The sequence below is a fragment of the Thermochaetoides thermophila genome (assembly GCF_000221225.1).
Source record: "Thermochaetoides thermophila DSM 1495 unplaced genomic scaffold scf7180000011818, whole genome shotgun sequence".
In the NCBI taxonomy this organism is placed as follows: Eukaryota; Fungi; Ascomycota; class Sordariomycetes; order Sordariales; family Chaetomiaceae; genus Thermochaetoides; species Thermochaetoides thermophila.
Window position 1 is genome coordinate 669822 of NW_006383034.1, and position 22372 is coordinate 692193.

The following is a 22372-nucleotide window of genomic DNA, read 5'->3' on the forward strand; positions in this document are numbered from 1 at the left end:
TTGGTAAATGTATGTATCCGTACAGCACGCATCCGTACTTGCATCCTGTATCCCATATCCCACGTCTTCCTAACATCCTGTGATCGCTGGGTTCTGTCTGAGACAGCGTGAGCTCTCAGATTCTGGATGAGTCGTACCAACAACGCATGACATGTTAGTGTTTCTAACGTTGATTGCCGAAGGCCCAGTGTCGTACAAAGTCGATACGATAATTCTAGAGAAGACCTCTCTATAATCTATCTTGATGTCTCGAGCTGCTCAGTTCCGAAGATGCTCGACGCGAAGCCAATGTAGCCAAGCTGCAACTTAGTTCACGGAGAATGTACCCAGACATGTACCTATAGGGCTGGGAACACAAGCGACAATGTCGATCCAGCCAATCAGGCAAGGCCTATAGGACGGCGGTCCCCACCCTGTCCCTACCCTGTCATCCCGTTTGCTGGGACGGCTGCAGCATTTTGCTTCTGCGCTTGTTTCTTTCTACCAACCAAAATTGGCACCCTCATGTCCCGATACTGTCTACGCTGCTGGTGAAACTTCTGCCAGCAAGTTCCATCGCAAAGGTCACGGCCGCCACGACTGTCGGCCTGTTGGCTCTGCAGCGATTGCTCGTCGCCTGGCTAAGCTGACGATGATGGCTCCTGTCTAACAATAGCAGCAATGTGCAGTCGAAACCCCTCTCCCCTCCTTGTCTTGTTGTCAGCTCCGTGCGGGCTCTGGCGTTGGCGCTGACCTGTCAGTATTTGTTCTGGACAGCCCAACTGCACTTCGGCCGCAGCCACAAAAGACAAGATCTCGATTCCATTTCGACGTCTCAGAGACCTCAGAGAGCGATCAACAGCTGGTTGAGCTGGGGACGACTGCTGGAGAAGTTGAGCCACAGCCCGTCTCTCTCGAGCACTGTGCTAGACGCGCCTCGATGGCGCCATCAGCCGCGTGGTGTGACGAGATTGATTTGGACGAGGCAAGGGGGAGAGGTCATGGCACTGACCACCATGGCAGGAATTCCGCTGGCTGTCCAAGAAAAGCCACGTACGGCAAACTCAGCGCGAGAGCTGTCCGCGGAGAGAACGGATAGCTGTCTGGAGCCCGCCCTGTTGAGGCGATCCGCGGCACATTGGCAGGACAACTCACAAGCATCCACCGAAACGAGGCTATCTTGCAGTCAAACAAAGTCCATAATCGGGGCAATATTACATACAACTCTGTTGCTTGAACAGCCGAGAACATATCCTGACCGAGCCGTCCAACGCCAAACTGGAGCCAATGCAGAGGGTATCGACGTCTATCTGAGCAGACAATCCCTGACCGCGGACCTAAACAAAAACAGTTGATTAAAACAAAGCATGAGAAACCGAATCCCAACGCCACAGAACCCGTTCTGACTCCAGTCTGAATTCGAGACCCAGATCACTGCTGCCTCCTCGCGCGCAAGAAGCCGAGTACCTCCTCGCCAACCATGCCCTCAACCACGAGACGCTGCACGGCCTCGATCACCCAAAGCTGACAGCTTGCGTTGGCCGGGCGAAGCCAGTAGCCCTCTTTCTGTACCTGCTCGTCAACCGGGAGTCAGCTCTGCTCAACCCCCGTCACCAACTGAAACTTTTGCAATAACTCACCTGCGCATACACACTCCCCATAAACCCCTCGCCCCCCGCCCTCGCAATCACCTCCTCAAACCGACATGTCGGCACTCCCGGCCTCTCGACAAAATAAACCCCCTTTTTCCACATATTCTCCTCGTTGTCATCCCCAAAGTTTTCTTTGCCAACCCACGCCAGGTCAATCATAGCCGGGTGTGGCGCCGCCGCCATGCGTGTGTCATAGTTGCGCTTGATCTCGAAGCGGAACTGCCCGTCACCATCGTCGCGCATGTGCAGGAGGATGCCGGTCGGGTCGGTCGGGGAGCGACGCAGGAAGAGCGCCCAGCGATCGCGGAAGATGCCGAAGCGGTAGATTAGGAGGGTAAGGAGAAGGGAGGATTCTGTTGGTGCCGTAGGGGAGACCTTGGGCGGGGATATTGTTGATGACTTGAGAGCTTGCGGTTTGAAGAACGTTGCGGGTTGAGAGGGCAGGGTCGTCAAAGTTATGGCCATGTTGGTGGACGTAAGGTGATCTGATCACTGATGTAAGTGGGCTGGAATGTGTTGAATGAGTGTCGAAGTAAGTCAGTGCCGATGCCGATGCCGATGTTGGTGTGAGTAAGATCCGATCAGATTTGGATCGATCGAGCCGTTTTTCTTCGGAAGGCCAGTATTCACTCGCCGCTGTCGGGAATGTCGTCTACCTGCCAAAACAATGGGCATGAGAACGAAGACCATCCTCCTCGGCAGAGAATCAATCCTCTTATACTCCCAACATCCCGGCTGAATGTTGCCAGCGCATCGGCAGCAGCCCCTCCTACTATAGTACGTATCGCGGTGTATACCACCTGCCTGATGCCAGACAGGTAGCCTGTCCATGTCCTTGTACGTACTGTAATCTCTCTCCAACCCATACGGATTACACGATGTTCCCGATCCAAGCGATTGGGCACAGATAAAACCCTGCTGGTCTGCCCCGTGACGTCGTGTCGAGTTTGATTACCCATCGTAGCCCCCCTTCCCCCCCCCCGCCATGAGACTTGACGAGGTCAGGCCCTGGGTCAGGCCACTTGAAGGGCCCTTGTCTGGCTGTCCTCCGTCGGTGTTGTTCCGTGTTTACCTGTCTCGGATTCGCTACGTGGATGATCTTAAGATGGGTGATTGGGGATGGGTCCATGAGCAGATCGAGCCGTGCTGGCTGGTTGGGATATTGGACGGTTATCAAAGGGAATGAATCTCAGCTTGCCAAGGCAGGGTTTGGAGACGGCGGGCGGTGCCCACCATGACCCCTGTCGTGATCCCATTGGGGATGTGCTCAGCGGGTTGCATTGCCATCTATGCTATGCCACGTTATGGGCATGGGCATATCTGTAATCCGATTCTTCCGAATTTGTTACCTTTAAACACAATACACTAGTGAAGGGGTATGAGGCAGCACAAATCACATAGTTTACAGATTTCCATCCATCAAAGCAGATTATCATCCAATTTTGATCGGAGTTGTTCACCGAAACGGGGGAGGTAGGTATCTTCTGATTATAACGGTAAGTCAATCCAGTCTGGACGTGGAAGGTGAAGCACACATAAAGTACAATGTCCGCAGCACTAACACCGATACTCTATCACAGCCATAGCAGAGCCTCACTAACATCCGGGTTCCAACGCTTTCGTCCGCCCATAGGAGGAAGACAGCTTGCATTGCAGTCCTGCCTGCACACACACGTGTCTTTCGATGCAATGGATGGATGGCTTCTTCCGTCGTTGCATTAAAACAATGTTCCACTCAGCCAAGCTCCGATGCGTGCTTCCGTCTCCCGTCTTCCCGTCCGTCTACAGGCCTCCAACGCATCGCATTTTGACTTCAGCCATGTACGACCCGTCTCGATGAAACGACAGCAGATGAGCAGTCCTTCAGCTGCGAGGCCCCTCAGAATCAGCGCCTTCTAGCCTTCCAGTGCTTTAAAGAAAGGTACGCAGTGTAGTATCGACATCAGCTCACCTAACACGTTCTTGATAGCGGTTGGCTCGGCTATCTCCAGAATCACGCAAATCGTGCCGTGGTGGCAACACACTGATGTGAAACCACGATTCTTGACGACGGATGGATGATGGTAGATGGAAGTCCCAAATCCTTATCTACCTACCTATCTCCCACCTAGGTACCCGTCTACCTAGGTGCCTGGAGTGGCACGGCTTTACTGCCACTAACCTGCCTTGCCAGCTAAGTCCTACAGTTCGCTTGACGCAACTGTCCGCTTATACGAAGCCGAACACCATGCTAAGTTGGAGGGCTCTATCGATCGATCAATCAATCGATATTTAACTCAGGACATGGATATGAAACAATCGGAATGTAACTTGATACTACCGATCGCATCTCCCCCACCTACCTATTTGATGATCCCTCTTCTTCCCCCATGGTGGGAAGAGTATCGAAGGAGCTAGAAACGGGAAAAACCGGAATGTTTGGCTGTTTGCTTTGAGTGATGAAAAAGTGTGGCTGTGGCTTTTATAGCAACGGTATAGAGTCTGAGTGATTCCGCGGTGACGTGGTGCTAATTGGCTGACTGGTTGGCGTAACGAACTTTTTAGGTGATCATTGAGGGCTCGCTAGGGGATGGCGAGCACACCGTAGGTGGATGGACCGTCTTACACTGAGCCCCCGAGTTCTGGGCCCGGTCAAGTCACAGCTCAGCTTAATTATGATGTGATAAAAGTCGATGATCCTGATACCTAACTAGGCGGAGCAGAAGACCTTGTGGTACAGTTTCTCACAGGAAATGTGGACTAGAGTGAGCATGTCATCGTAAGCATTCTCACTCCAGCCAGAAGCGTCCGCCAAAGAGGACTGAAGCGGAGATAGTAACTCCAATGCAGAGCCTGGAATCTCAATCAGGCTCGCTGACGACCGGCCAGCAAGCGATACAGACGTCTTCAAGCCTTTGAACGTTACCCGTGACAGTTAAACAACGAGACGAGACGAGCCCAATACGTACCAAACTTCATACGCTGATACCGATCTAAGTAGCAATGGTAGCAATGGACTGCTGTACTTACATAGTTTGCTATTGCTACAGAAAAAATTTACACCGCTTGCGGTGCTCTGCCCTAGTCAGGACAGGAGGAGCCGGAATGTCCCGGCCATTAGCAAGCAGGAGTTACCGTACCTCATCTGGCATGAATAGTTTGTATTTAGGTCGGCGTGACTCTTCACCTCTGACTCAACAGATTCGTTTGCCGGTCTTCGGTCTGTCGAAAAGGCAGAACCGTTGCTGACACAGATCTTCTGCGCCTGCCGTGTTGGGTTGTGATTGATTCACGCGACCAGTGGCAGCTCGACGTTCACCCTGTGGCTCCTCTATCGACAATGGGACGGACGATTCCCCAACCGGTGACCCGGGGAAGGGGGGGGGTGGATGCTGTTAGTTGGAGTTTCCCGCAGACATATTCCGGCCCGGGCCCGGGCCCGAACTCGGGCTCTTGTCATCCTCAGTTTGCTTCGCTTAACTATCCCCTGTTCGTTTTGCTGTCGATGATGGCAACGGCGATACAATTGTACTTTTTTCTCGTCCACATCAACTCTGCCCCAACCTCGCTCACCCTATAATCTCCATCCGCCAAGGCACCTCTCGCAATCGCCCTCTATGGCATACGCCGTCATGGATACAGCCACAATCGGCACAACCGGCACCAGACATCGACACGGCCCTCGCCGGCCCTGTGGCCACCCATGACCGCTGGAGCATGTTGATATCTATGATGACTAAATCAGATCGTAAGCGACGGGAGAGACAGGTTCTATTTGAGGGAAAGTGAGCGTGGTGGGGTGAGAATGGAGAGGTCGTGGAGACATGTCTTGGGGCTCCTGTTATTGTTGCTGGGTATGATTGAACCCTTTCGGGAGACATCACTCTGCCGAACCGGGCACTCAAGTGAAGCAACAAGATACTGCATCGTGAAGCTCACAATCTCCTCTCAGAGACTAGTAGTCTCTTCTTCCTCTGGTCGGTAACGTGCCAGAGTAAGAGGATTCGAAGTCGGTCTGAGGAACGGGTAGGCAATATGTCTTGTTGGGGAGAGCAGGAGGAGGGTAAAGGGGGGAAACAGAGATCGAAGAGCTGCCCGGAGTCGGGGGAGATCGGTCTCGGGCATTCTGGCTTTGTCAGCCGTTTCAGTCCTAAATTGAGTTACTGTCTGCTCTTGGAGTCTGGATGTGCAACGTTTCTACGAATTCGTCATGACTCGTTCTAGCTGCTCAGTCCGGGGCCGCTTTCACCTAGATCGAGATGAGATTGGCTTTTGCTTGCCACAGTTAGGCAGAGGGATTGTCTATGTGTGACCATACACTAACACGTATCGTACTGATCTGTGTGAATGCCAACGTATATCTTGGGAACTGTCTACTGTAGAGGCAAGTCGAGAGGAAGCAAGTCCTTCGAAAGAAAATCGGACGGATTCCAAGAAAGATGCCGTGACGGTGTGGAGGTTTGCTTCGGAGAGGTTGCTTGATGGTTCATTTCGAAAGCTTAGGTCGAGCTTTGCTTGGTTCCTTGGTTTAGCTATGGTGTTGGTGGTGAGAGAAGAGAAGATGGATGATGTCATTGAGGTGATGAGCCAAAGATTGGTAAGGTGATACAGTGTGCAGGCACGGTGTTGCACGGACGATGGACTGTACTGGGATGTTTTGTAAGTTTTCCATTACAGCTGTTACATCTCCGAACCACCTAATGTATTACACGTATATGTAAGAGCCCGCTTACATCCGTGTAATTTTTGTCCACCCGACTTTATCTCTTATTTTCTCAACATGAGGCTTGTTTTCTTAACTCAAAACTTGTTTCCTCACACCTCCCCTGTTCGAGATTGTTGCGTGGCTACGATAATCCAAGTGTTCCGTCCTGCACAGAAACAGGGTACCGCTTCCGGAAAGAGTCCAAGCCGACGATGACAATAACCAATGATAATGTTGGATTTCCGTCTTGTCTTCGTTACGGTCCCGTGACAGGTGGCGAACTTTGCCGTTAAAAACAAGGTTCTCGAACGCTCTCGCATCGTCTGGGCCGGCGCTGTGCAACAACAGCCATGTAGTGGTGCCTTTGTTACTACTACCCAACCTAAGGAACACTTCAAAAGACAAGTTCCAGCCTTCCATCTTGTAGATCATCGGGGAAGCCTCCACAGTGATCCAGCACGATCGTGCTGTTTCCAGATCATGGTGATGTCATCCATCGACAGGCAGGCTGGGAATGGCTTCCCCCGGGAGTCAACATATAAACAAGCTGGGACCAAGTGCCCTCGATCAAGGTCTATATATTCCCCGGATCAGAACCAAACCGAGCTTGACCACTTCCCTTGACTCAGCAAGCAAACACCAAACAGCAAATGGTTTCAGCCCATCGAAGCATCCACCACACAGTTAGAAGAACACTGCCTACATTGCATCGCACCTTTCTCCCAAGCACAAGTCTACTGCCTCATCATCGCACAATGTCACTCTGGTCGCCCTTCTCGCACTCCATCACCCCCTCGACCGGTCCCAGCCCCGGCCCCTCTGGGACCTTCAACTCCCTCTTCCGCATGCTAGACGACTTTGACCGGTACGCCCAGCAACAGTTGCAGTCCACATTCGGAGGGTCGCCGTCCTCCCTCGGAAAAATGACCCTCAACCCGCGCTTCGACATCATCGAGCGCGACAAAGAGTACCACCTGCAGGGCGAGCTGCCCGGCGTGTCACCCGAGAACGTCGAGATCGAGTTTACCGACGCGCAGACCATAGTTGTGAGGGGCCGGTCGGTGCGGGAGCATACCGAGGGTGACCCCTCGCTGGTCGATGAGTCCAAGCGCATCGAGAGCACCGATAAGGGTGCGAATGGGGCAGAGGGGAGGAAGGAGAAGAAGCAGAAGGCGAGGTATTGGCTTAGCGAGAGGAGTTATGGAGAGTTTTCGAGAATGTTTACGTTCCCGGGACCGGTTGATCAGGATGCGGTGAAGGCAAAGTTTAAGAACGGGGTGTTGGATGTTGTGGTGCCGAAGGCGGAGCGTAAGGGTGGAAGGAGGATTGAGATTGAAGGGGAGTGAACGAACATATTGGAGGGGGATGTTAGGCATTATGATATTGAGGGTTGAAGGATTTTTTGAGACAGAGGATATGGGGATGGTTGTAAGAGGCAATATATGAGAAGGAGTTCATGAGTTCGGCTGCAGAGTTACGGTTAGGAAAAGGAACCGATATGAGCAGGAGAAGTGAACGGTGGAGAAAAGGGGGGAATGGTTGGAAAAATAGGATTTATCGGTCAGGAGCAGAAGCTGATGCTAATATGTACACTGTGAAAGGGACTGATCTGAAGGATTGAATGAACCAGATGATTGTATTAAGTATATAGCCTTAGAAAAAAAACAAATCCCAAAGGACATTATTCAAACAGGTCCAATGTCATGCGTGATTGGTACTAAGTTGCCTAGAGGTAGATACGCGATACCCTCCCAAGCCCGAAGACAAAGCCCAACGCCATCTCAGGGCCCAGTGTCCCACCTCAGTGCCCTCTATTTTAATAAAGCCAAAACAAACCGCTCCGCATTTCCATTCAACAAGACCTTAACATCCTCCTCCAACGTCCTCCGATACGTCCTAACATACGCCTGCTTCGCCGCAGTCAACCGTTCCCTATCCCACCACAATTGACACACCCTCCACACAAACAATCTCTTCTCGCTCGTCTTGTTACCCCACAACGACTTCTGCAGCCTCATCGCATCACACTGCGCCCTGTCCCTGGCGTGCACCAGCATGCGGATCACCGCGTCCTGGAAGTCGCCGCGGAACTCTTTTTTGACCACATCAAGCAGATCTCGTTGGTACTTCGCGCGGTAATGGTCTTGCAGCGCGCGCAGCTGGGCCTGGTTGCACGAGGTGAAGATTTGCGCCACGGAAATGGCGTTTGCAAAGAACATACCCTCCGTGGAACGCTGGATTTCGGTGACCTTGGCGTCAATATCGGCGGGGATAACGGGGGCGTTCTCCTCTGCTTTCGTTGTGCCCGACAGAAGCATGGAGAACAGCCTCATGGTCTCTTCGTTAACCTCCTTCTTCAGCCTGTCCGACAGCTCCTTGCCATGCCGGCGCTTGTACTCCGCGCAAATGGCCCGCAAGTCGGCATTCGACCGGTTCAGCAGCACGTCCATCACCCCCTCCTCGTCTGTCCCCGCCCCGTCGCAGCTCTTCTCGAACTGGTAGACGTCCTGCCTCAGGGGTCCCCGCACCAGCGCGCGCAGACCGTCTTCAAGCAGCCCACCCGTCTCCTTTTTGATATCTTCATCGAGATTTCTTACAGTCCGGTCGTTGTATTGCGTAACGAGGGTGTGCATCGCCCAGGGGTCGCGGTAGCGCGGGGAGGTGAGGATGGAAATAAGGGTTGTCTCGTCGCAGCCCATGCCCTTCATGGCTGTGCGAAGGTTGCGGATGTCGGAGGTGATGATGTGTTCGGGGAGGGGGTTAAGAGGGGGCAGGGGCGTGGATTCGTAGCCGCGCGTGCAGGGCGGAGGGTAGGGCTGGTATTGGGGTTGACCCTGGGGAAAGAAAGGACGTCAGTACCGGCATGATGCTACTTGGCAATTGCAGATGGGCTATTAGGAAAGAAGAGGGAAACAAACGTACGGGATAAGCCTGGAGTTGAGGCTGCCCGGGAACGGGGACAGGTTGGCCGTAGACCGGCTGCTGGCCATACTGAGGCTGAAGAGGCTGCCCATATGGAGGCTGCTGTCCGTACTGAGGCTGACCATAGGTCTGTGCCTGAGGCTGCGGACTCGGACTCGGATACGCCCCCGGCATCTGGGGATACAACCCCGGACTAGGTACGGGCTGTCCATAAGGAGCTGGCGCCGGCTGCAGAGTCTGCTGACCCGGGACCGGAGGCGGAGCAGGCTGTCCGTAGGGGGCCGGCGCCGGCTGAGGGGGGTACTGCCCCAGTTGAGGACTCGGAGGCGGCTGATATTGCCCCGGCTGAGGAGAAGGTGGAGGCTGATACTGCCCTGGCTGTGGAGGAGGAGCTTGGTATTGGCCTGGAGTGGGCTGGTAACCGTAGTAGGGCGATTGAGGAGACTGCTGATAGCCGTAGGGAGCTGCTGCTGTCGGAGCCGGAGCTAGAGGCTGTTGAGCATAGCTCGCCGGAAGAGGGGAGCCAGGCGGCGGGGCGGTCGTGCCCGGGTACGATTGGTAATAGGGGGGCTGACTCATGATGAAGTGAGGATGAATTCGTGCAGATGGAACTGAAAGCGAGTCAATCAGTATCAAATGAGTGAGTCTATTGAGATGCGATGAGATAGATACGATGATGACGACGACGACGATGCTAGCTACTCGAACACTTCACAGGAGCCTTTTATTATAGAAGTTGGCCCATCATGTACAAAGAGGCCTCCCCAACCAACTGAATACTAGTCGGCCTTGCACTCTGCCGTCTCCAAGCGCAACCACCATCATCCTGTCTGCCAGCCGTGGTGTGCCTTGCCCTTGGGCATGGCGCGGCACACTCAAAAAGAGCAGCATGATCGGTCCCTGGGCGAGCGAATGTGGCAGTGTCGGCTCGGCACATCATCCCCCAAGGACAAGGCGAAACGACGATGGGGGGCTGAGCGTACTGTGTAGGGCTGTTGATAAGATAAGGGGAGTGACATTCAGTGGTTCGCAGTCACATTCCTGGTTTAATTCATACAGCGGCTCTTGGCGGAAGGGGTCAACTCCATGATTCAAGATGTTGTGGGAAAAATTACAGTCTCTGGAAGGATATTTGGAATCAACAGTTAGAAAATTTTTCTTGAGTTTAACTGTGCATGTTTTTCTTCCATCTTTGAAAAACTTCTTGTTGGAAAAAAACTGTTTGCGAAAGCTTCAAGAAGTCTCGCGCTAACGATCAAACAAGGGACGTACCGTACTGTATTGTGTAAGCACGCGTTATTTACAGTACTATAGAACAAAAGCGGGGACATCAAAAACTTCTCCGGAGCTTGTCTTCCTACGTCCCAAACCATAGCAAGCCATCCATGATGGTTCGTCCCGCCCCACGTTACATCGGGCCCATGGGCATGTTCAGACCGGGAAGCTTGACCAGCCCTATGAAGCAGCGGCAGTTCACTTTTCTTCAACCACTTCTCAGCGGTCCCAACACTCTCGGCAGCAGAAGCGAAACGAAAGCAAAGACCTATATCCGTCAACATCTTCGGGGATATTCTGCGGCAGCGTGCAGCGCATGGCCTCTTCGGTCGTTTGCGTGCGCAATTCCCGGCACACCGAGTTTGCACAGCGCGCGTCGAGGGCGCGTTGTAGAGAGTCGCCCTTCCAGCCGAAGATGTAGTCGCCATGTTGCGTATAGCCGACCCTATTGACATTTCAGCGAAGTCAGTTGCGGTCCATGTTCGAGAGTTGAGCATGACTCATGAGGGGGAGGGGGATCTCGACTGAAGGAAGCAAAAAAGAAGAGACAGAGAGAGAACTCACGTATCGTTGGTACTCCACACAAACGGCTGCGACCCATCCTCAGGCCACAGCTCCGGGTCATTAAACGGCCTCGTCTGCTCTCATCATCAGCATCTTCCCTCTCTCCATTTTCCCTCTTAAGAGACAAGATAGGTATCGATGAACTCACATCCCACATAACCTCATACATCAACTGCGGCAACTTCACCGGATGGCTCTCCGGACACTCTCCCCCCATTTCAAAGCTCACACCGTCCTTCGGATACGCCACATGGCTCTTATGATCCGGACTATCCACATTCCGTCCATCCCAACAAGTCGGAAACGTCACTGTCGTCCTAATGCCCCCGGGACACGGCTTTGTGGGCAGCTCGACCGAATCCCCTGGCCCAAGACACGGCGCGCCCACGACGTCGTACGGATCCTCACCCAGACAGCGATGACACAGCTGCGGCTGCATTCCGTCCTTATCTCTGAGCATCGCGTCCCCAACGAGCATCCTAAACCCCGGTCGGAACGCCGTGACTCGACTCACTCCATCATAGGGGGGGATGTAATATATCGTCATGCCCCCGTCACTCCTGAGTCCCACGTTGGGGAATTGCCTCACCCTCTTAAACGTCCCGTTTCGTGCCCTAAAATATAACACCTGGGTCCAGTAGTTGGAGAAGTCTTCGGCAAAAGTGCAGGTCGTGCAGGAAGAGAGCTGGGCTGGGTCGTGCGTGAGGGTGTCCATGGAGACGTTGAAGGCGTTGCCGCCGACAATTTGGTGGACGTGAGGGGATTGCGGCAGGCCGGGGGTCACAAGGGGGTCTAGGCGCGTTATGAGGAGTTGGGAGCAGGAAAAGCGGAGCATCTGCTGGTAAGAAGGGGCGATTAGGCCCAACAGGGGGAGAATGGAGGCCTTCATGGTGTTAAGGCGAACGAATAGGAAGAGTGAAGACGTGAGAAGAGGGGAAAGAAGGATAGGAGATGTTGAGGTAGGTCTGAGAGAGAAGAGCTAAGCTCCGAGGTTGGGATGATGAAAGGAAAAGACGGCTATGGAGATTAAGAGGAAGAGATTGGCTGAGGGCTGCTCAAGAGAAAGGGGAAGAAGGTAGGTCGAAGTCTGAGGGAGGGGATAAGCCCTGATGGTTATGGAGAAAGCAAAAGGTAGGTCTAAGGGTTGTTGAGGAAAATAGGTTGTACGGCCTGAGTGAGAAGGTAGGCCGTGGGCCGGGCAGAAGCGAGATAAGCGTGAGGACTTCCAAACTGTTGAGGTATCAGCAGTTTTCCTCGTTAAGGGACTGGAAGCACAGGGTGGTTCGGTTTCCGGGCCGACGATAAGTTCCCAGTCGAGCTTTTTCAGGAGAGGTTGCAGTGTCCCGGTCCTGTCAATGCTTTATCGAGCCAGGTCTGTCGACTGAAGGATCTGGTCCAGATATCTGCAACCGATCCTTTTTAAGCTTCCATTGAATTCTTCTCATCCCTTGCATACACTTCCCATAAATATCCCCGTGCCCTCCATGTCGTCCTCAGCGCATAGAATTCACCCGCTCATGTCACAATAGGATGACTGGACTGCCGACCTGCCCTCGCACGGTAGCATACGAGCTGTGTATTGCACCTTCATTCAACGGTTCTTGGCCACTTGGGGGCGGCAAGTGGCACGTCTTGTCTGGACTGCCCCGCAGCCGAGAATATTGGGTGTCGAGGCGGGCAGGCAGGCAATATATCCAGCGGCGGGATCATGGAACTGGGGTTACACCGAGTTGCAGACGCAAGGGAACTTATCGTACGCGACATAGGACCGTGAGTGCCAACATATAAGAAGAAGTAGGAGAATGCGAAAGAAGGATCGGACAATGTCCTCCGGTTATGGTGATACAAATGAGAGGGAAAGGGAAATGGGATATTAACTCTGTTCGAGTTTGGGTTGAAGCGACCTCCTGTCTACCTACTGCCGTCTACAACTCAGTCAGTTAGCTGGCTGTCCTCCATCTTTTCTGTCCTCTTGTCCAGCTGTCAGTCAATTGAAGTTCCCATCATCACAATGGCTCGCAAGCTCCTTATCCCTTTTTCTCTCTGCTCCCCTCTGCCCTCTCAGCCCGCCCCTGCACCCAACGAACCCACAGCATTCGTGTCGGCGACCTCCGCTACGACGGCCCCGATCCCCTCAAACGTACCAATACCTCCACCATAGGCCTCTCCCTGCTGGGCGAAGCCCTCTTACCAACCGGACCGTCCCCCCTCTACGAATGCTTCGTTCAGCGGCCTGAGCCGTGGCAGGGCTGGTACAGAGGTGAGAAGGAATTGGTCTGGGCAGATTGTATCTTCACCGGCGCCGGGGCAGGAGATGATGAGAGTGTCAGTTTCGCGGTAGATTGGAAAGAGAAAAAAGTGTGGTTGGGGCATATATTTGAGTGTAGTGATGCAGAAGGGCAAGTCCCTCTCTCCTTCAGCAGACTTTCAAGAGAGGATGCTGACGCCTTCACAAGCAGCAAAGCCCTCTCCCTAGGCTCCCTCTCCCTCAACACAACCTGCTCAACCTCGCCCACAGACGGTGGCACCTTCTGCATTTTGTCTTCGACCCTACCCCCGTCCTCCGACTTACGTATAACCACCACCCTTCTAACCACCGTCCCCTCATCCAACTCCTCTTGCGCCGCAGAATATCCCTCCTGGCAACTAACCTCCTACACACGCACCTTCACCATGACGCCCGGCTCTATTCCCCAACAACCTTTGATCGAGGCCGACTCTGGTCCGTCATTTGCTCTGACGGGGTTGCATGATGGGAGGGAATGGCGGTGCGAAACACAGAGGGTAAATTATCCCCCGGGTCCGGGAAAGGTCTTGGCAAAGGCGAGGTTTGAAGAGGACTGTGAAGCAACGGGGAAGGGAACGGTTCAGGGGAAGAATACGGGAAGTAAGAAGAAAGAGGCTAAGGAGCACGGAGAGCCTGGGAGGGTCAAATTTGAATTTGATGCCGGGACGGGGGTGTTGAGGGTCGTGCAGGAGGGTTTATGTGGGAGGTGAGTGCCTACCCATTTTATTTCAGCGTCTTTTTATCTACTTATGCAACCCGTTGAGACACTCTTAAAGGATGTCACGGCAAAATGAACTGACTATGAGAGCAGGAAACACGCACGAGCTGTCGGAGCATACTACATCCAGGCGACATGTGATCGCAGCTGGGGCGGGCATGAGTTCTCGTGCTATAATCAGGTACCATATTGGTTGGGAAGTGGTACAGTCAGTGGGTTTTGAGCCCGATGGTAAGAGAGGTGGGTAATCAGGATGGAGGTAGAGTTGTTGGACAATGTAATAGATGTACACAGGTGTCAAAAGGTGCCCAGTCTATGTTTCTCACTTCTGGAGCCCAGTCAGGAGTAAAGCTTGACCAGGAAAGACATCGTTATGTGCATTTCTCCCAATTCTTCTAGTAATACTTCATGTGGGTTTTTGGATAGGTATAGAGACTCACCTCCACAGTTTGTTTCTCAGGTCAAATTAAGTGAAGATTAAAGCGGCAGAAAAACAATACAGAATGGCATGTGGACTTCAGTTTATGATAGGTTGTTAAGACAGAAACAGATACCTATTGAGAGTAGAAGGCTCCATACAACAAGGATGGGTGGATGAGGTATTGTCATGACCAACAAGGAGCACCAGGCGAGAAAAGTGGGATCAGACACAAAAGACCAATAATGGCACGGTTCACGAGAGGTTTGAAAACAGCCAACAGGAAACAAGGAGTGTCTGACGAACAGTCACCAGAGCTAAGAATCGCTGACAAAAGACTGAAAGGCCCTTGGTAGAAGAGACAAGAAAGGATCTGAGTATATAGAGTAAATGAATTCTTCGCAGCAGGAAGGAGCCGAAAGAACTCCTAAGTGCAGCAATACAAGCAGTTGCCCAAACCAACTGGTGACCGTGGTGCTTCTGAATCTGTGTGAGAACTCTTGTCTCTCATATCCATAAACCTTGTACCAAGCCTGAACCTATCTCAGGAAGGCTAGCTAAATCATCACGCATCTAAAGAGGTTGCGGACCTACTACACCAATTAAATGAGTCTTTCGATTAATTGCGGAATTGATAACGATACAAATGGAGTTAAAATTAAATAGACAAACTATATACATCACACAAAGCGGAAAGAAGCTATAGCAAGTTAGCCAATGAGAGGAAGATACTTTATATAGGTAACCGTAGGAGGAGGAGTATAAGTATGCAAAAAGTGAACGAATCGGGAAACTAGACCAGACGGAATGACTGTTTTTTTTTTCAAACTGCATTTGTCGAGAACCTGTCTACACAGCCAAAACCTCAAGGTCTTCGCTTGCATCCTGCTTCTGCAGATCAAATACACAACGACCTAGACCATACCTGCGACGATCCAACTAGCCTTCCTGATACGGGTTCAGGCTTGGTCCACAGCTTATGGATTGGCGATTCTATATAGATATTTATACTCGAAGCACATTGGTGTTCCTGCCTTGTTGCCGTTGACCATCCTTTCGCTCTGGCGACGGCATTCTTGCAGTTCTCTCACTGCGAAAACCGTGAGAGCTGCGCTACACTTCCGAATTGGTCCACCTCCCTGGCCCACTCATGGTCCTGCTATTGGTTGCTTCCTGATGCTCAGTGGCTTCCCCATGGGCTCTCTCCGCGCTGCTACAGGGAAGCTACTGGCCTGCACTCCCAACTGTAACATATATACAGGTAGCTCTGTTTAAGTACTTTCTCTAGCATACCAGCTTGAGATAGATATATATATAATACTTTTTATTCTTATAGCTACCTTCAGAAACTAGTGGTTAAAAGTTACAGAGATTTTAGGCTGATTATGTCACGGCCAGGATGTTAGCCAATCAAGAGGTTTGTTACGGTCAGGACATCAGCCGATGTGAAGAGTGGAAATTATCAGTGCCAAGCAAGCACTGATAATCGAGCCGAACACCTGGTGATCATTGAGGAAGTGCTTGGTGATAATTGGAATGACAGAATAGGCATGTCAACAACCCTTGAGTAGAAATAAATATGTAAATAGAATCGCTCATTCCCAGAGCCATGATGAGAACTCCTCCAGTCAGCAATAGAAATAGTTGTGGAACAACAACTGGTGACCGCAGTGAATTCCATACTCTACTGTGTGAGGACCTCAGTTCTTCAGGTTCTACAACCTGGCCAATACCTTCAAACCCATCTCAGGAGGTTGTGGAATCGTCACAGGTTAAGTATCCATAGCTTGTTGATGCAGATAGAAGTAAATAGAGGTCACGACTGATGGGGATATCAGACGACAAAAAGTGGAGCTAGCACAAAGGTCAAAAGGATGCACGGAATATGTAAGCTGGAACCGCTGATAGAAACGCAAGTGTCACGATCAATAAGGGGCATCACGCGGGAAGAGTGGAGTCTGGCGCAAAGGACCAATAAAAAAGCGGCTTACGTAGACTCGAGGGAGGTCGTCAGGCCAAGAATCGCTGACGAGTGACCAAAAGAGCCCCAATGAATAGAGAAAGGCTTAAGTATATAAGGTAGATAGAGTCTTCGTAGATAGAAGAGGATTGAGGAACTCCTCAGTCAGCATTACAAGCAATTGTGCAAAAAGAACTGGTGACCGCAGCGATCATATAACCTGTGTGAGAACTCCTGTCTCTCAGATCCTTAAGCCTTGTATTGCCGATCCCATCTCAGGAAGGCTAGTTGGATCGTCACCGCAGGAAAAGATTTCACTCACAAGGGAACAGTGAAACGGTCAAAAATGGAAGAAGACTAGCGCGCCGGATGGGGCACCCGAAAGCACGCTGGTGAGCTACTTCGAAACCTGACTGTCCCGAGTGTAGCGAGGACGTAATTACCTCACTCCCCTATCTTATCTACTATCTAATTTACATCACGGACAGGTCTTACTCGCGAACTTACGGTATCGCCTGTTATTTGTCAAGCAGCGTACGTAGCCTGCCAATTTAGTACCAGTTTGGGTAAGGACTTGGCAAAATGTGCCATCTAACATATCTATGAGTTTCGATCTTAGCTGTCAGACTGAGAATATCTCTCCCAAGTCTAGAAGAAGAAGAAGAAGAGAAGAAAACACTCATGCTTCTTTACCAGGCTCAGGATTCTTGTCTGTTGACTCCTTGTTCTGGCTGCCCCATTGCGGTTTTCTGCTCCAGGTGTTAATTGGTGAGAAGTTCACCCTTAGTCATAAATCCACAAATATGTGAGGAGAAAAATCACATTATAGCATCCCGAAGCAAAATGAATAACAAGCAGCGAAAAGAAAAGGGAAAAGAAAGCTGAAGAGTAAAAAGAAAACATACAACACGGGGGATTCCCCAGTCGTCACCGACCTGAGTACTAACCCCGCCCTTGCTGGCTTATCTATGGGAGAGCGGACGGGATCCCGAGTTTTCCAGCAGGTATGGTCGTATGTGATGGGCTAGAGGGTTGAAAGTAATTTAAGTAAGAGGCGATAGTGCTTGATTTAGCGACAAAAGTCTCCGGGTCACCATACACTCCAGGTTGATCAATACTCCAATGCTTCCTAGCGCTCACCGCGTCATACTGAAAGAGACTTCAATCCTGAACCGCCATCAAGTTTGGCGGCAGCAATGCTTCAGCGCCGTAAAGCCCGCAATTTTAGCTAGATTGTGGGTATGCCTGTCCTCTCGCAGACTTTCGCCCTTGCAGAGCTCCGAAAGTGGTCGGCAAGCCGTGGATTGGAAGTTTGAGTACAGCTGGGAAGATTACCTGCGTACCCGTAACAAAAAACAGGCAGGCGGTACAGTTCGTACCTGGGTTGGGGTTTTCCGTTAAGAGATCGTGGGAGCCCCCCAGGCCACAAAGATCACCTGTGCGAAAAGTACACAAACCTCTTTCCGTAACGTTCAGCGACTTCCCATCCCTCCAAACACCTACCATATCCCCAATGCATCTCGGTCAATCGTCGCGCAGACTTAGCGATCTAGCCTGATATGTCTAGCACAGTCCTTGAGATTAGTTTGCTGGCAAATCTAAGAATAGATCACGACTCTGACGAGAATTATGCAGAAGTGGCCAAGCCGAATCGCAAACTGGAATTATGGAAGCGCCAGCCTCATGCCCTCAATTCCAGCCAAGAGGCGTCATTCCGTTGGAAAGTCACCGCTTTTAACCTCTCTTTCCATGAGGCATCCAAGTCGCGTACTTGTACAGAAGACTTCCACAAGCCTGAGTCTTGCCGTACCGCCAGACCTGCGGAAATCCCCATCCAAAGTTCCAAACGGCGGAGTGATGACTGTGCCGCATCGGCTTCAACACTGCGGGGACTCCGCACCAAGAACGCCAACTACAACAGTCAGGTTACGTTCTGGATATAGCCTAAACGGAGGAGAAGACACAATGCAAGTCAAGTAGCATTCGGTGGCCTTGTCGAGATCGGAATGGCAAGTTCTTGTTGGGACTTCTGGGATCTTGGGCTGTTGAGGACTTGAGCCATGGCTGATTGCCCAGACTTTTCCCCGCATTGAGGCACAGTTGGCTGTGCACTCCACGTGTTCTGGAAGATGCGAGGAAGGTCTTAGCGTATTGCCTAATGGAGGAATTCCCCGGATTCTCGACGGGTGGTGTACCCACATCTGCAGGGTGCTAGTCCCTTGGGCATCAAAGATCTCGAGATCGGGTCAGGACAAGGTAGTGTAGGGCGCATAACCAGCTGAGCCTGCCCAATTCCTGTTTTCTTGGCTCAACGAACTGAGCTACGCGCTGCGATCAACGTCTATTCATCCGGCCATATGGACACAAAAGGCAAAGGGAGGGTCGTGTGACCGTTGAGATCTTACTCGATGCCCGTGTGGCGGGCCTTTTCTCGGGCATCGTGAGCCGCAATTACCCAGTTCGATCAAGACCCCAGATGAGGCTCTTAAGCCAGGCGCTTGTGCACAGCTACACAGCCGCCCCCGGCAGAGGAAACACAGCACGGAAGTCTTGGGTGGCACCAGCTCGACTTTAGCCGGCGGGTGAATCGGCATTTGGTCCCCCCTGGTCATACTGGTCCAATTTTTCCCGGGAACTGGCGGACCTTGCGAGGCGCTTGCTTGCTGGTTCGACGTCAATGGTCGTCATTCCCGACCCGAGATGGGTGCAATCACCCAGCGTGATGATGTCCAATGTTTGGAATCGCCGTGTTTCAACAAAACCTGATCTCGTACCCCTTTTCATTTGCAAAAGCTGTGGGCGATCAATGCAGTACCAGGTTCTCGAAACAGAACGCGCTGCTCCGGTTGGTGCGGTTCAGACGGTTGTATGGTTCGGCCGAACAGGTTACACTTCGCGCTCAGGGGCGAAACATGCGTTTCTTGGCAAAAGGGCGTGTCGCTTGGTGAGCGCCGTTACATCATCCTAGCCTAGGCTGATCTGTGGGGTAATGTAGCTAACTCTTTCGGGTGACTGAGGCCGTTTGCTGTCGTGATGTCTCCTCAGGTTGAGTCCAGCAAGGTATTCATGGGTGAATGACGAAGATGGGAGGAACATCAGGGAATAGTAAGATGAAAAAAAAAAAAACATGAGGTTAGGGTTCACCTTGATTTAGCCAGCGACACGTTTTGTAAGTGAAAGCTGTACACAGACTTTCAGATTTTTGGGATGCATGAGCACAGCTAACTAACACAATTCAGCATAGGGATCGGCAAAATAGTCAGTATGCCAACCAAGACCCAGCATAAAAGTGAACGCCCCCCCTATGCCCTTCATGTATGGCAGGGCGGAACGCGGCCCCTGAGTGGGGTGAATCGGCGAAGCATGAGGCAGACCAGCATGGTTGCAGTCAATTGACAAGGGAGGGTCCATCAGCATGTTTCTCGGTCACTGTCTAGATGCAACTATACCCAGCAGAGGGTGTGATCGAGCTCAAGTCTAAACTTGAAAGAAGCATCCAGAGGATAGGTTCGGAGGGACCTCTCACAAATACATAAAGGCCTCGAGACCTCGGCCACAGCCTCCTCTGATCCTTTCATCCTCACCGACCTTGATACAAACAGAAAACAGCAATCGTATATCAAGATGGTCAACTTCTCAACTCTCTTCCTCGCGGCTTCGACTGCAGCACTTGCTGCTGCTGCCCCCAGCATCGAGAAGCGTCAGACACTCACCAGCAGTGCCACCGGCATCCACAATGGCTACTACTACAGCTTCTGGACCGATGGCCAAGGCAACATTCGTTTCAACCTTGAGAGCGGTGGCCAGTACAGCGTGACATGGTCTGGAAACGGCAACTGGGTTGGCGGCAAAGGCAGGTCTCCAACAAAACATTTCCAGCGCTGTGGAATGAACTACATCCTAACCTGTTAACAGGCTGGAACCCCGGTATCGACAACCGGGTCATCAACTACACAGCCGACTATAGACCCAACGGCAACTCCTACCTCGCAGTCTACGGCTGGACCCGCAACCCGTTGATCGAGTACTACGTGGTCGAGAGCTTCGGCACCTACGACCCGTCGACAGGCGCCACCCGCATGGGCAGCGTGACTACCGACGGCGGCACCTACAACATCTACCGCTCGCAGCGCGTCAACGCGCCCTCCATCGAGGGCACCAGCACCTTCTACCAGTACTGGTCTGTGCGCACCGCCAAGCGCACCGGCGGCACTGTTACCATGGCCAACCACTTCAATGCTTGGAGGCAGGCTGGTCTGCAGCTGGGTACCCATGATTATCAGATTGTTGCTACCGAGGGTTACTACTCGTCTGGCTCGGCGACTGTCAATGTTGGCGGCAGCGCTACTGGTGGCGGCAACAACGGCGGCGGCAACAACGGCGGTGGCAACAACGGTGGCGGCAACAACGGCGGCGGCAACGGTGGCGCGAACGTGAGTATCTCCAAACCCATGAGATGAGAAGTTTGGCCAGCAGAAGCTAACATACGCAGTGCTCTCCTAGGTGGGGCCAGTGCGGCGGCCAGGGCTGGACCGGCCCGACCTGCTGCCAGAGCGGCTCGACCTGCCGCTTCCAAAACAACTGGTACTCTCAGTGCCTGTAAATTTCCTGACTTCATGACAAGCATTCACCAAATTCTATCGTCATAAAATGACGCAGACTTGGAAACTTATCTCCTTTCCTTGGGTCAGGACTCGGGAATTGAGATCCGGATGAGGCCGGGCCAGAGAGATGGAGTCTGAGAATTGTTTGACACAGCTCCGTTTTGTCTGCTTCATGTACATACTTGATTTCCGCTTCAGTACAGCATGGAGCGTCGTATACAAACACTCATATTTTCATTATATCAGTTCCCGTCGTATGCGAGTGACCCCTTCCTTGGTCTGGGGGAGTTGTCGGAGAAGTGGGGCAGGACCGGACAGAGCACGGACTCTAATGGACTTGGTACCGGCGCAGCATTTCGCGGACCCCTCCGCCCAGTCCCCGAACGCCCGTTCTTTGTACCACATCTGTTGTCTGTATGGCAGGAACACATGCGTTCAAAGCCAAAAAAACACTTCGAAGTTTGAAATCCCTAAAACATCTTTTGACGGAATAGATGATACCCTAGATCTCGTGCGGAAGACTGGACCTTAGAATGTAAGTCGATAGTAGATAAGATATTTAGATAAGATAATGATGCCAAAGCAAACCACGTGGCTATCCTCTGGCTGACGCCAACCTGTCCCAGTCGGCCATCCAGGCCAAGCCTCAATCTCGGGCTTTGGTTGGTGGCTTGCCCGCTTTTCGGACTGAGTTTGGCTTAGGAACGTTCCTAAATTGTGGCGCAGCTTCAGCCACGGGCGTACGATAGCTCTCCACCGGTCACATCGCCACCTCTTAGCAAGCCCATATATAAAGGAGCTTCAGCCAGCTTCAGCTCTCTCCCTTCAACAACACACTCATCAAAACCCCTAAAAGTCAAACTCGGGGAAAAAAAAATAAAACAAAACCTCACACTAAAACCAAACCCAACCAATTAAAAAAACCCCGAAAATGCCCGACGCATCAACCAACACCCCCTCCTCCACCACAGCGCATGCCTCCACCCAAAGCAACCCCACTACTTCCCACGCTTCGACGCAGACCCATCATGCCCAGCAGCAGCCCCAGCAGGAGCCGCCGCGGGCCACGGGCGCCGGAGTGAACACGGGCGCGGGCATCACACGTCCCAAGACGGAGGAGGAGCTCGAGGCCGACCGTCGGTACGAGGAGGCCATCGAGGAGGAGTACGCCAAGCGGGAGGGTGGGGCCTAAGCCGTGCTGTTATGAGGTCATCGTCATAGACGGGCGTGACGCGGGATGAGAGCCCGAGACAGTGAAGGTCAGGTGAGGGTGAACTGATGGAGCAAGTGTGTTTGGCTTCTGAAGGCT

General features: G+C 52.2%; 6 protein-coding genes across 6 annotated transcripts; 3 read left to right on the forward strand and 3 right to left on the reverse strand.

The window, feature by feature from the left end:
- Positions 1-1410: 1410 nt before the first annotated feature.
- CTHT_0042090 (uncharacterized protein) lies at positions 1411-2096 on the reverse strand (the record flags this gene model as incomplete). Its single annotated transcript, XM_006694549.1, has 2 exons — positions 1411-1551; positions 1620-2096. 2 exons carry the CDS (start codon positions 2094-2096, stop codon positions 1411-1413), a joined length of 618 nt encoding a protein of 205 aa, XP_006694612.1.
- A 4974-nt stretch (positions 2097-7070) lies between these two features.
- Positions 7071-7661, forward strand: CTHT_0042100 (putative heat shock protein; the record flags this gene model as incomplete). Its single annotated transcript, XM_006694550.1, has 1 exon — positions 7071-7661. One exon carries the CDS (start codon positions 7071-7073, stop codon positions 7659-7661), a length of 591 nt encoding a protein of 196 aa, XP_006694613.1.
- A 465-nt stretch (positions 7662-8126) lies between these two features.
- CTHT_0042110 (putative calcium-dependent phospholipid binding protein) lies at positions 8127-9816 on the reverse strand (the record flags this gene model as incomplete). The annotated part of the gene is made up of 2 exons (XM_006694551.1): positions 8127-9149; positions 9238-9816. 2 exons carry the CDS (start codon positions 9814-9816, stop codon positions 8127-8129), a joined length of 1602 nt encoding a protein of 533 aa, XP_006694614.1.
- Positions 9817-10731: 915 nt separating this feature from the next.
- On the reverse strand, positions 10732-11965 carry CTHT_0042120 (uncharacterized protein; the record flags this gene model as incomplete). Its single annotated transcript, XM_006694552.1, has 3 exons — positions 10732-10957; positions 11077-11150; positions 11225-11965. The coding sequence occupies 3 exons, from the start codon at positions 11963-11965 to the stop codon at positions 10732-10734; spliced, it is 1041 nt and encodes a 346-aa protein (XP_006694615.1).
- An 8118-nt stretch (positions 11966-20083) lies between these two features.
- On the forward strand, positions 20084-21062 carry CTHT_0042130 (endo-1,4-beta-xylanase-like protein; the record flags this gene model as incomplete). The annotated part of the gene is made up of 3 exons (XM_006694553.1): positions 20084-20316; positions 20427-20892; positions 20952-21062. The coding sequence occupies 3 exons, from the start codon at positions 20084-20086 to the stop codon at positions 21060-21062; spliced, it is 810 nt and encodes a 269-aa protein (XP_006694616.1).
- A 932-nt stretch (positions 21063-21994) lies between these two features.
- On the forward strand, positions 21995-22255 carry CTHT_0042140 (uncharacterized protein; the record flags this gene model as incomplete). The annotated part of the gene is made up of 1 exon (XM_006694554.1): positions 21995-22255. The coding sequence occupies one exon, from the start codon at positions 21995-21997 to the stop codon at positions 22253-22255; it is 261 nt and encodes an 86-aa protein (XP_006694617.1).
- Between the last annotated feature and the right edge of the window lie 117 nt (positions 22256-22372).